Raw genomic sequence first — 12,451 nt, 5'->3', positions numbered from 1 at the left:
ACCCTCAAAAATGATCTTGAAGGTCATTCTCAAGGTCACATCCCACTTCTCGGCATGGTTTGGGCTACATTCAGAAAAATGCTCACAGCCCTAAATGTAATGAACTGATTTGGACATACTATATACCAAAATGAAAGTAAAAAGCTATGCTACCAAACATAGCAGAGGAAGTCTGACAGGTGAGATGCTATAAGCCTCACAGTATGCCACGTGTCAGACTTCCACTGCTATTATATGTTTGGAAGCCGAGCTCCTTACCTTGATTTTGGTGTATAAGGGCTTGAGTGACAAAAACACCCCAAATTATGGCCCCCAAAATGGCTTTAGGCTGCTGTAACATTTTAATTATCTCATACAATTAGTTCAAGTCCATTTGTTAGCCAACACATTTCCTGTAATATGATGCATGGAATGTTCAAATCAGATTGTTATTTACAAAGTAATGACCATACATAGGAGATGAACTGTATCCCTTAATAGAAGGCCATCCACAATATTATTTTTTATCTGAATTGGCATCAACATTTAAAAGCAGGCACCCATGCCTGAACAACTGTATATAGGGTGACCCTCAAAATGACCCTGCAGATCCCTTTCAAGGTCACATATCATTGCACAACATGAGTTAGGCTATTTTGGGTGAAACTGTTGCAGCTCTGAAAATAATGAACTGTCTGGACATACTATACACTGAAATGAAGGTAAAGAGCCAATATTACGTTAGCAGTGGAAGCCTATCTTTGACAGGGCTCAAACTACAAACATAGCAGCAATTATGCCAAAAGCAAGGTTCTGGACTGCTGTACTGTTTTAACCCTCCCACACAACTATTTCAAGTCTATTATATATTTGTTGACCACCTCATTTCCTATAAAAGCGTCGGCTATGGGGCGGTATAGAAATGTAACAAATAATACTAATATAATTTGATGCATGGAATGTCTACATTGGATTATGATTTATAAAATTATGACTGTAAATAGGAGTATCTCTTAGAACGGGTGCAACTGATCCGGCGTGGGTGCCTGCTTTTAACATTTGTTCAGTCGTTAAGTCGTGTCCGACTCTTCGTGACCCCATGGACCATAGCACGCCAGGCCTTCCTGTCCTCCGCTCTCTCCCGGAGCGTGTTCATGTTGCTTTTAACATACTGACGCCTGTAACTCATTTTCTCAAGCACTCTCTGGATGTTGGCTGGTCTACTATAGGGCGGCTTTCTCCAACCTAGTGTCCTCCACATATGTTGGACCACAAGTCCCATCAATATCAGCCAGCATAGGGTGGTGGAAGTTGTAGTCTAACACTTCTGGAGGGCATCAGGTTGGGGAAGGCTGTAAGAGGACACAGTATTTCAAAAACAACTGATACCATTTAGAGAAGAACCAGCCATTATGCTGGGGTTACCACCAAAGACATGGGGCTACCACCAAAAACAGCATCTTTGTGCTCTATTCTCATCTCAACCTTCACAACTTCTAGTGAAATTTATCACATGGCATGACCTCATCATGTTCTGCATTTCCCCACCCTGCCTATGTCAGCCAATAATGTAAAATGGATAGGTCATGGCATGATGACATAATTTCATGGGTCTAGATTTATTAGATGTTTCTGGGGAAAACTAGATATGGGAATGACACTTTTGGCAGCAGATCCATCTCATCTGTAACATCTAGTTCATGGGTGGGGAACTTTTGACCCTCTAGATACTGTTGGACCAGCTCCCATCATACCTGAGCAATGGCCATTCTGTCTGGGGCTGATGGGAATTGGAGCTGGAGTTCAACAACATTTGGAGGACTACAAGTTCCCTACCACAATGTAGTTCCTTCCTTACTTTCATTTGGTGTTTTAATTCTTTTAAAGCATTATATAATGCTTTTAAAAGTTACAAGTGCTTCACATAAATTATCTTGGTGTAATCCTTACAACTGCCCTGTTAAGTTGATCATACAACTCTGTAGGGTTGTTGGGTCAAATACAAATTAGGTCGTAGCTGAACAAGGGATGATCTATGAACCCCAATCTAAATTACTGAACTTCTCTTCAGAACTCAGTAAGAGTAGGCTATCTCTAAAGAATACCTATGTTAATGCCTATTACAGAGAATACTGACATACTTTAAAAAAGAAGCTTCTCAGCAAACTCAAATGGAACTTTCATGTCTGATTGCAACACAACCAGAATAGATGGAAAACTGTGTGAGCTAAGAAACCTTAGAACTAGAAAACAGAAGATGCTGCAGGCATGAGAAACATCTAAATGAGAAATCAATTGCTGGTGTCTCAAGTGTTATAACAGTACATTTTAGAGTCTGTTTCACATGTGGTTGAAACACTGTCTGAGATGTTGATCTCCGGTGTATTAAGGGCCGAACATTTATCAGACCAGCTGATAATAGGATGAGCTCAAAGAATCTTGCTCTGAATCCCAAGCTATCACATGGCAAGGACTGGCTGTTTTCCCCCCAACACCTTGATTTTTTCAAACCCCTAAACGAGAAGAAAAGCTCACACTAAAACAGAATTTCTTTCTCAGAAAAAACTACTTTGAAAAGTCAGGTAGAAGTTGGAAAAGTTGCTGGTTGTGTTTAATGAAAAAACAATAACCTATAACAAAGGGGAGCTTCAGAAGTTACCCAGAAGTACATTGGTCATTTCCAGGTAATGCCTTGGTTTTCTATCTCTATATGGCTATATATAGAAAACTGAGCCCACTGGAAACATGTCAAAGGCAACCAAAATCTAACATAGTCTAACTGTATAGAGTTTCTTCATTTAATCTCAGGGCAAAAGACAGATATATTTGTAGACCAATGAGATCAGTTTGAAAATATCATAACTCCATTCGATCCAGGGGTTTTTACTCCAGAGCAGAGAGCTTTTTTTTTTTTTTTAAGAAATCCACAATTTTGCAGAGAAATCTGAGGGTGAAATGTGTTGACTGGCTAATTCTATTTATTTATTTGAGGCATTTAACTACCACTGTTCATAATATCTGTTCCAAGGCAGCTTCCAATGCACTTAAAACAAAAACCACAGCAACATTAAATATTAATTGAGCTATCATAATTATATATCAATAATTGGTTCGCCATCTACAGCCTCTTCTGGACAGGGATAGCTTGGCCACAGTGGTATAGGCATTTGTAACCTCAAGACTGGATTACTGCAATGCGCTCTATGTGGGGCTGCCCTTAGGACTGGTCAGCTGGAGCTAGTGCAGAATGCAGCAGCTCAGCTCTTGTTGGGAGCTGCCTTTTTTCAGCATGTAAGTTCTTTGCTGAGGGAACAGCACTGGCTGCCTTTTGGCTACTGGGCCAGGTTTAAGGTATTAGTACTAGTGTACAAATCCCTGAACAACTTGGGACCAGGATACCTGAGAGCACCTTCTTCTTTACCAACCTGCACAGTCACTGAGGCCATCGGAGGGCTTTCTTCTCATGGTTCCACACGGACCTATGGCCTAGTTGGAGTCCACCAGGAAAAGAGCCTTCAGCGTGGTGGCCCCCTTCCTGTGGAACTCCCTGCCTTTGGAGGTCAGGCAGCCTCCAATGTTGTGTTGTTTTCGGCACCTCCTGAAGACATGGCTATTTGGAGAGGCCTTCGCTGAGTGACCAGCTGCAGTTTATAGTTCAGAATCTGTTCTTTTAAAATGTTTTAATTGTTTTAATTATGGGTTTCTATTCTTTTATTTTGTTGTTCACAGCTCTGAAATCTTTGATGCGGAGCAGTATATAAATATTGTAAATAAATTAATAAATAAATATCAATAAACAAATAACACAATTGTGCCTGTGATGCCACACAACACATGCACCCAATCCCCACACAGAGCAGCTTTTTAAATGTTTTTAAAATGTTTCTCCTTTTTTAAATAAGAGAAAGGATGGATGTACATGCAGTGAATAAATAAATGTACATGCAGTGTTTAAAAATGTTTTTAAAAGGCGGGCAAAACTGCAAACGCAGCATTTAACTAGATAGAAGACATGCCTATGCAGAGGAAGTTGGGCACACAGGATAGGGCAAGAGCCTGCTGAAATAGCTGTGTCCTCAACATCAGTGCTAACTCAAATATATCCTAGATCTCTAACACTGTTGCTTTCTTAGGGTGCAATCCTATGCATGTTTAGACAGAAAAAAGTCCTACAACTCCCAGCATTCCCCAACCAACATTGCTGGCTGGGGCATGCTGGGAGCTGTAGGACTATTTCTGACTAAACATGCATAGGATTGCTCCCTGAAAAGCTTTTCTTCTTAAGTACTGGAATGGAAGGACCTCTGCTCTGTGATACGTCAGGCACCAACGATCATGTGCTTTTGATGTTTATTGAAAAATTACTTATGTATCCTGGTTTTTCACAACCACTAACTGATTAAGGGCATAATCCTATGCAGGTTTATATAGAAAAAAGTCCTACAGCTCCCAGCATTCCCCAGCCAACATTGCTGGCTGGAGAATGCTGGGAATTGTAAGAGTTTTTTCTGTCTAAACATGCATAAGATTGCGCATTAAGCTGTTTTGAGCCTTGTTTTATAGAGCCTCATAATATGTAATATTGCTATGTTTTATAGTGTTTTATTCTATAATTTACTGTATACCACTTCGGGATTTTGTAAATGGGATCAGTATATAAATATTTTAAATAAATGAATGTTTCAGCAGAAAATTCTAAATCTGTGTTGTGGTACCCACAGAAAAGTTGCCTTCAAAACAATTTCCACGTTAAACTGTTTCTTCTATCCATGTCCCTAACAAAGTAGCCAAACTCCACAACTCTTTCCTGCAGCATATTTATATGTTCCCCCAAGCCTGCTGATACCATCCTCTTTTGCATGGATGGTGCTGTTTTGGCTGCACAAGGAATGAGATTGTTATTGGTATATATATGATGCTGCTGTGGAAATGTTTCTAAGTGGCCTATTCTGATCCTATTTTGAAGTGATTCCATTAACTTACTCTAATATTATCATGATATTTTTACTTGATTGCATGTTTGAGTTACATTGTGCTTTTTATAGTTTTAATAATTGGATTGTTAGTCACCTTGAATACAGTTATAAAGTAAAGGATGAAAAATGAATAAATAATAAATAACAGCTGGTTTAGGCTGGCTTAGTCTACCAAGTAAGAAACTGGGTTATCTGCCTTAAGACCTCAGCTGGATGAACACTTCTTCATGGAAATGAAGTGTGAATGCATTTATAGGTTCTCCTACACAGTCAACAAAACCACAGTGGAGCAGCAGATATGGAAATCCTTAAACCCTATCTATTTATTATGTGGGAGGGTTGACCATTAGCAAGCTACAGCAATATTCTTTCCACTCAAGTCTGTATGTTTGTTCTTCTGGGACAGGATTTTCTTTATGATACAAGACTTATACATAGCTGTTACATTTGGCTAGGATAATACGTCAGCCAGAAGTTGGCAGCACCTTCAAAGCCTTCTTTAAGCATCAAGGAAATTTCTTTCAAGCCTAATATTTAAACAAAAATATTTTAAAATTATTTTGAGCACCATGTCTGTCGTCATGAAAAAGACGCTTCTAGGGAAACTTTCAATTTTACAATTTTTCTTTTTAATTTACATTTTAATAGGAAAGCTCCTGTGTTTACTGCTGTGCATGCTTTAGTTATTGACCTAGAGTCTCTAGATGTATAGAAACTTTATATGTGCAACTTCCTCCCTGCCAGAAAGAACACTCTGCTCCCACTGACAGCTGCCCCCTGGATCTGGAGAGCAGAAGGGAAGCACTCTCTGGCTTCTGCTATCAGCCAGGGCATCTAAGGGCAGTGGGAGGCGGTGCCCCCTGCTTCCCAGGAATAACATCAAGCCAAGGTGGAGGACAAACGTGGCCCCATCTACTGGCCAGAGACAGCGCAGTTGCAGGGAGCTCCTTTCCCCCGCCTGCCAGAAAGAACACCCAGCTCCCACTGACAGCTGCCCCCTGGGACTGGAGATGGGAGGGGAAAGAACATGCTGGCCCCGTCCATTGCCCTAAGAAACAAGAGCCTCATACAAGCAAGAACAGCAGCAAGGGAAGATCAACCCGACCCAAAGTGCATTTCGTTCCCTAACGATAGCTCACCATCTTGTTCTGGCCTTGAAAAACTGATCTCCCTATTCCCTCCACTCCCCTTCCCTTGTGAATCTAGTCTTTTTAGTTTGTAAGCATGATGGCAGGGCCTCTCTCTCTCTCTCTTTTTTATTGATGAGAGCCACTTTGGGAGACAATGATTGTCTGAAAAGTGGGATAATACAGTGAATAATGAAATAAATAAATAAAACAGAACCAGATCTATGTGTGAGCCTTCTAGGAGTGTATCTGAGTGCCAATTTAAGTGCCAGTCCCACTCAGCTGCTACAAAACCACCCAGGATAGGTATGTACTGACACTGTGGTCATATAGGAGAACTTACTTCTCTGTATGTAAGACAAGTGGGGCGTGCAACAGAATGGTGCACCGTGGAGTGCTCCTGTTCATGGCTGGCTGGAACCCAGCCCTCTTCTAGGATACTCCATTCCATTATCCCCCCTTTGATTTTCCATCCCCCCTTCCAAAAGTTAATCAGCATTACATGGGCATCGGGCATGTCAGTCCTCACTGAGCTGTTTTGGGTCCCTCCCCCTTACATTTTTTTTCAATTTCTGCAGACCTTAAGGTTCACCTGAGCCTGCTAATACCTCCCTCTTGTGCATGGTGGGTGGTGCAATGGCTACCTAAGAAGAACTGAGATCACTATTAGAGCGATATTGGTGGGAGACACCAAGCTCCATGTGAATACCACTCCTTCAAATAGCACATCACTCCTGGCAGTTATCATCATCGTCACTCTTGTCTGCAGTCTGGGGCAGGGAGGCGGGATCTTCATGACAATGGAATAAGAAGAGCGTCGAAGTATTACCTGGATTTTCATGGAATCGGCTTTGGTCCGTCAGGGACACACGAATAGGGATGTCAGAGAATTCCACCATGGATTTCGGGGAGGCCGAATGCCAGCACATTCGGCCCCCCAAAATCGGTGGCGGAACAGTCTGCCCCCCCGCCCCCCCCCCCCGGGACAAGACTTACCTGGGGCGGATCTTCCTGGCGGCGGCGGCGGTTCGGCGGCGGCAGCTGCGGTGGCCGGTCTTCTTACCGGCTGCCGCCGCCGCCGCCATTTCCAGTTAAAAAACAACAACAACAACAAAACGTGATAGGCTACGTAAAGATTTACGTAGCCTATCACGGCTAAGTTTAAAAAAAAAACGTGATAGGCTACGTAAATGTTTACGTAGCCTATCACGGCTGACTTAAAAAAAAACAACAACGCGTGTACGCAAATGGCGGCAGCCACGGCCACCGCCATTTGCATTCCTTATTTTGGCACGTCTCAGTCTACGTCAAGATTTACGTAGACTAAGACAGCGAAAATAAGGGGAACGCAAATAGCGTAGCGGACGCTATTTTTCATCAAACTGGCAGGGGCTGCTCAACCAATGAGAGAGGCTTATTTCTCACCCCCGTCCAGGCTCCCTGCTGCTACTTCATTATGAATGGAGAGCAACTAATTTTCCCCATGTCTGCAGATTTCCCTGAAGAAACCAAAATCCCCAGTTCTATCTGAAGGCTCCTGAGAGCTCCCCGCAACCCCAATTTCACTGCATCCCAGCAATCTGCTGCAGAGTTATTGCTCCCACCCCATTTTTCCCCATGTGCGCACTTTTGCCTATTGCTTCCAACCACCCCTTCCAACCACCCTGCCCCCTTTCTCCCTCTCCCTGGTCTCAATGAGAAGCTCAAAGAAGCGCAACACTGCAATAGAGATTTAAGAGAGCATTGGAGAAGTTACTAAAGTTACCATTTAACCCTTTCACTGCAGGAGAGTGAGATTTATTTCTTATTTCTGAGTAAACATGCACAGAAGGGGGGGATACATTAAGGATTAAAAGCAGTCTAGCTAAGGTGAATGAGTGTCCCTGCTACTGCGGTAATGTGAGGGGTTGCTACTGTACTCTGGGGATTTTCTCAGTGGGAAAAACTACTTCCACTGGGGAAACAAGAGGGAATGGGGTGTCCCACCCCTTGGCCGGGTCACAGAGGCATGCCCAGGATTGAGTGTGGGGGCTTGGGGGGCACTGCACACTGTGGTAAAACCACCAGGGAGCCGCTTTCATTAAAAATGTCAGAGTAAAAGGAGTTTCAGAAAATGTGGCTTTTCAAGAGGGAAGCAGTTGGTTGGAAGCAGATTGGTGACGATGTCATCCGTCTCGAAGAAATTCAAACTGCTCTAACTTTGCACTAAATCGCTTGTGAAGACAGCCTCCAGGAAGGAGCTGGGGCCAAGACAGATCATGCTGAAGATTATGGCAGCTGGATGTGCACTCGTTTGTCTCCAACATGGATCTGACTACTAAAGAAAATGGCTGGTTCAGATGCACCCTTATTTACAGCTGGAACACATATAACAATGTCTTAAAATTCTGTAAGTACTGCTAGCTAAGACCATTTCAGTTAAAACATGATGGTCTAAAGAACTTTAAAAACCTTGATATGATTTCAGCAAAGAACATTACATTCTTTCAACGCAATCGAGGGGTTGATAGGGTGGGTAGGAAGATGACCAGAGAGACAAGGGAAGCAAAAGAGGAGGTCCTGGAGGAAAGAACAGCAGTGGTCACAGGCTGCGGCATGACCTGCTCGGGGGGAAAGTATGGGTTCAGAACACAAATTTCATGAGAGGCTAGGCTGGGCTAGATTTAGGCCATATTGCAAATGTGCCTTGTAAGCAGTTCCCTTTAAAGCGAAGAAATGAGAGACAGAAAAGAGGACAATTATGTGGGGTTCAGGAGAGCTGGCTGAGGAGGACTGCCTGCCCAAATAGGAGGGAAGAAGGATGAGAAATCATCCCCGCCCCCTTTAAATAAAGCCCTCGGTGCTGGGCAGAGGGTGAAACTGAGGCAAGCTGTTTATATCTGGGTGCAAAACCCACTGGAACATACATGCCTTCTGTGCAGTGCACTGACCTGCAATTTCTGGTTTTGTCTCTCCCCTGTCTGTATATTCCAAACTTTTTTCTTCTTGAGGAATTACTTTTGATTTCTCACTGGCAGGTTTGCTGGGGAAAGTCTCCTTATCACAGCCATTCAGTTGACAGCCATATAGCTCTTGGGATTCCAGAGACACCTTTTCTGCCTTATCATCTTTATCTTTCATATCTTTGCTACGGTGCTGCTGCTTCGATTTGCTTCTTTTCCTTTTGCTATTCTGCATGAAAAAAAAGAATTCAGTGATAACAATATTATGCAGTGCAGATCATATTATAGCAGAAATAACAAATGGTTCCTACATAACATAAATTCTATGCAATGAAGTCGGAATTTACTAACTGTGATGTACCATAAGATGGGCTTCATCCATGTCCCTTGAAATACAAAGTGAATGAGAGGGAAAAGGATAAATTTTTATCTTTGCTGTTTTAAATCTGTATTTTAAACTTCTGCACTGCTGCTAAGTTTTATTGTGGTTGTATTGTTATATTGTGGTTTTAATGTTCTGTATATTTTAAATTGTTTTATTGTGTGTTGTTTGGATTTAATTTTTGTGAACCGCCCAGAGAGAAATGAAATAAATAAATAAATAAATAAAATATAAGAAGCAATTAGTTCTGAACACTGGGCATTTTAATGCCATGACATATGTTGGCTCTTTTTGACTGGCGTTTTTGGAAGTTTAAACAAAAATGTTAGAACTAGGGATGGACGAAAGGGACTTACCTCGTCCTGCAGCTTGCTTCGCGGTGGGGGGGAGGCGCTTTGGTTCTCCCCCCGAAGTTCAGGCGAGGGGGGGGAGGCGCCCTGCCTCGCCCGGCCGAAATTCAGGCAAGGGGGAAGGCGCCCCATCCCTCGCCGGCGAAATTCAGGCCGGGTAGGAGCGCCCCGTCTACCCGGCTGCAAAAAAAAAGTAAAAAACAAAACAAAGCACACACACACAAACCCGTGATAGGCTACGTAACGATTTACGTAGCCTATCACGGCTAGATTTCCAAAGTCAGCCGTGATAGGCTATGTAAATCGTCACGTAGCCTATCACGGGTGATTTTGAAGAAAAAAAAAAGCGCGTACACAAATGGCGGCTCCCATGGGGACCGCCATTTGCGTTCCTTATTTTGGCACGTCTAGTCTACGTAAAGATTTACGTAGACTACGGCGAAAATAAGGGCAACGCAAATAGCGTTCCCTTATTTTCGCCGTAGTCTACGTAAATCTTTACGTAGACTAGACGTGCCAAAATAAGGAACGCAAATGGCGGTCCCCATGGGAGCCGCCATTTGCATACGTGCTTTTTTTTTTTTTCCAAGTCACCCGTGATAGGCTACGTGACGATTTACATAGCCTATCACGGCTGACTTTGGAAATCTAGCCGTGATAGGCTACATAAATCGTTACGTAGCCTATCACGTGTGTGTGTGTTTTTTACTTTACTTTTTTTTTTTGCAATGGCGGCGGTGGCCGCCGGTCGGGAGACCGGCCGCCGCCCCCGCCGAACCACCGCTGGGACCCGCCGCCGAGAGGGACATTCACCGAAGGTAAGTCCCATCCCAGGGGGGGCGGGAGGCCGGCAGAGAATTTCCCCAACACTTTCGAGGGGCTGAATGCGTCGGCACTCGGCCTCCCGAAGATTCGTGGAGAAATTCTCCGCCAACCCTAGTTAGAACCCTTAAAAAACAATAGCTCATAGGCATCAAAGGCACATATAAAAAAGGGATTGTGAGGTGACCTCAAAGGCAACACACATTCATGGGGGCAGGGGGGAGGAGTATTGGATGAGCAGAGAATAGATTTTCAGGAGCACCTAAAGGGTCCAAGAACATAATTTCTTTTGGTGCCATTTGAAGATCTCTTCACTTGAGATGAAAGTATAACCCACACTTTGCATATTCTTTCATCAAAGACACTCTGGTGGTTAAATAAGCACCGTGGGTTATTTAACTCAAGGTGAGGCTGTGGCATGTGCAGAGTATGTGCAGTTGCCATTTTGAATATGCAACCCCTGTTTGGGTGTTGTCGTGTTGTGTGAACCTGGAGAGTGTTAAACCTGGCATAACTCATGGTCTGTTTTAGGGTAATGTGAGGGTTGTTCAAACCTCGCATAACCCATGCTGGCTGGGTTTGCATGACACAACAACCCCGAAGCGGGGATTGGATATGCAACCTTATTTAACCCACGATGAGCTACGGTGTGTCATTCGAACCTGGTCACACACTATCTTTTTGTGAGTAAGGAATAAACATCCATAACAACTTAATTTGGGTCTGCATACATACCCAGTTGGGTGCTATATTTGGATGCGTTCTGTTTCTCTCTGCCAAACACCTGCCATTTGGCACAGTCAGGATAATTTGTAGGGCAGTAATTTGAAGAGCTTTCCATAGCTGAAAATTATATATTATGTTTGCCCTGGCACTAATTGCTTCTCAGTACTCTCTAACTCTTCCTTCAGTTTCACAGCAGATACTTTGAGCTGACAAATGCAGGAGTCCTGGATAATGTTCTTTTTGAAGAACAGAATGATTTCTTTGTTATGATTAGGGACCATTAGATAAATATGTATTACGTCTCCATGTATAACATTCAGTGTCTACTTAATGTCAAATTTAAGTCTGTACAAACAAAAATTCACAGCACCAGCTAGAATTTGTTCACTCCGTTGCTTAACAGAGCTAACAGAGTTCTTTTGCTAATAGAGGATACATTCATGCCCTATAGCAGGAATCTCAGAAGGAGGGCCTCAGGCTGGTTTTGGGTGTGCCAGGATTTTAGCCATAGGACTAAATATGGGGATAAATCCATAAATATGGATACGGGGAGAGGTAGACTATCAAATTTTTTGGGCCATCTCAGAGTCAGAGGGGCACAACAGAAATAGAAATACACATACATTTACTGGACTGCTACAGCTGTCTAGTACTGTACATTGTTGAGAGAAAGACTCATTTTTGCAGATGCACACAGCATCATTATGGACCATTACCATGCTTGCTCGGGACACACGTCTTTATATACATCTGCAAACTACTTCCCCATATCCAGAGAATAAGCTCTTCTTGGAACACAACGATTGGAGGAATTTTGCTCAAGGTCTATTTGAACCATGCGGCCCTGTCTCCATTCTGCTAGAGAACAGGCTGCTTTGGGACAGCTGGCCCAGAAACTAGTATATTTCACTGAAATACACAAGACTACAGTCTGCGTAACTTTAGTTTAGGATGGGGTGGGCAACTTGTGGCCCTCCAGATGTTTTGGCCTACAACTATCATCCCTCACCATTGGTTATGCTGGGCAATGCTGATGGGAATTCTAAGTAGGGATGTTGGAGAAATTGGCAATTAATTCAAATGAGTTCGGATTTCTATGAATCTGACCTGTGGATTCTACAGCAGACCAGCTTTTTTCAAGTCATGT

The 12,451-nt window shown here is 43.1% G+C and overlaps 1 protein-coding gene across 8 annotated transcripts in view; it reads right to left on the bottom strand.

Moving 5' to 3' along the window:
• SPATS2L (spermatogenesis associated serine rich 2 like) overlaps positions 1–12,451 on the bottom strand; it is a 139,125-nt gene that overhangs the window by 45,986 nt on the left and 80,688 nt on the right. For all 8 annotated transcript variants that reach the window (XM_084817046.1, XM_084817055.1, XM_084817026.1 and 5 more), the window contains one exon: positions 9,013–9,253. In XM_084817046.1, coding sequence (XP_084673172.1) covers positions 9,013–9,253 — 241 coding nt within the window. The remainder of the gene's footprint in view (positions 1–9,012; positions 9,254–12,451) is intronic.

Source organism: Heloderma suspectum, chromosome 1, assembly GCF_057233095.1.
Source record: "Heloderma suspectum isolate Gila_16-S chromosome 1, 16-S_ref, whole genome shotgun sequence".
Classification (NCBI taxonomy): domain Eukaryota; kingdom Metazoa; phylum Chordata; class Lepidosauria; order Squamata; family Helodermatidae; genus Heloderma; species Heloderma suspectum.
Note: the sequence above shows the minus strand (reverse complement) of the source record. Positions and strands in the feature narration are given on the sequence as shown.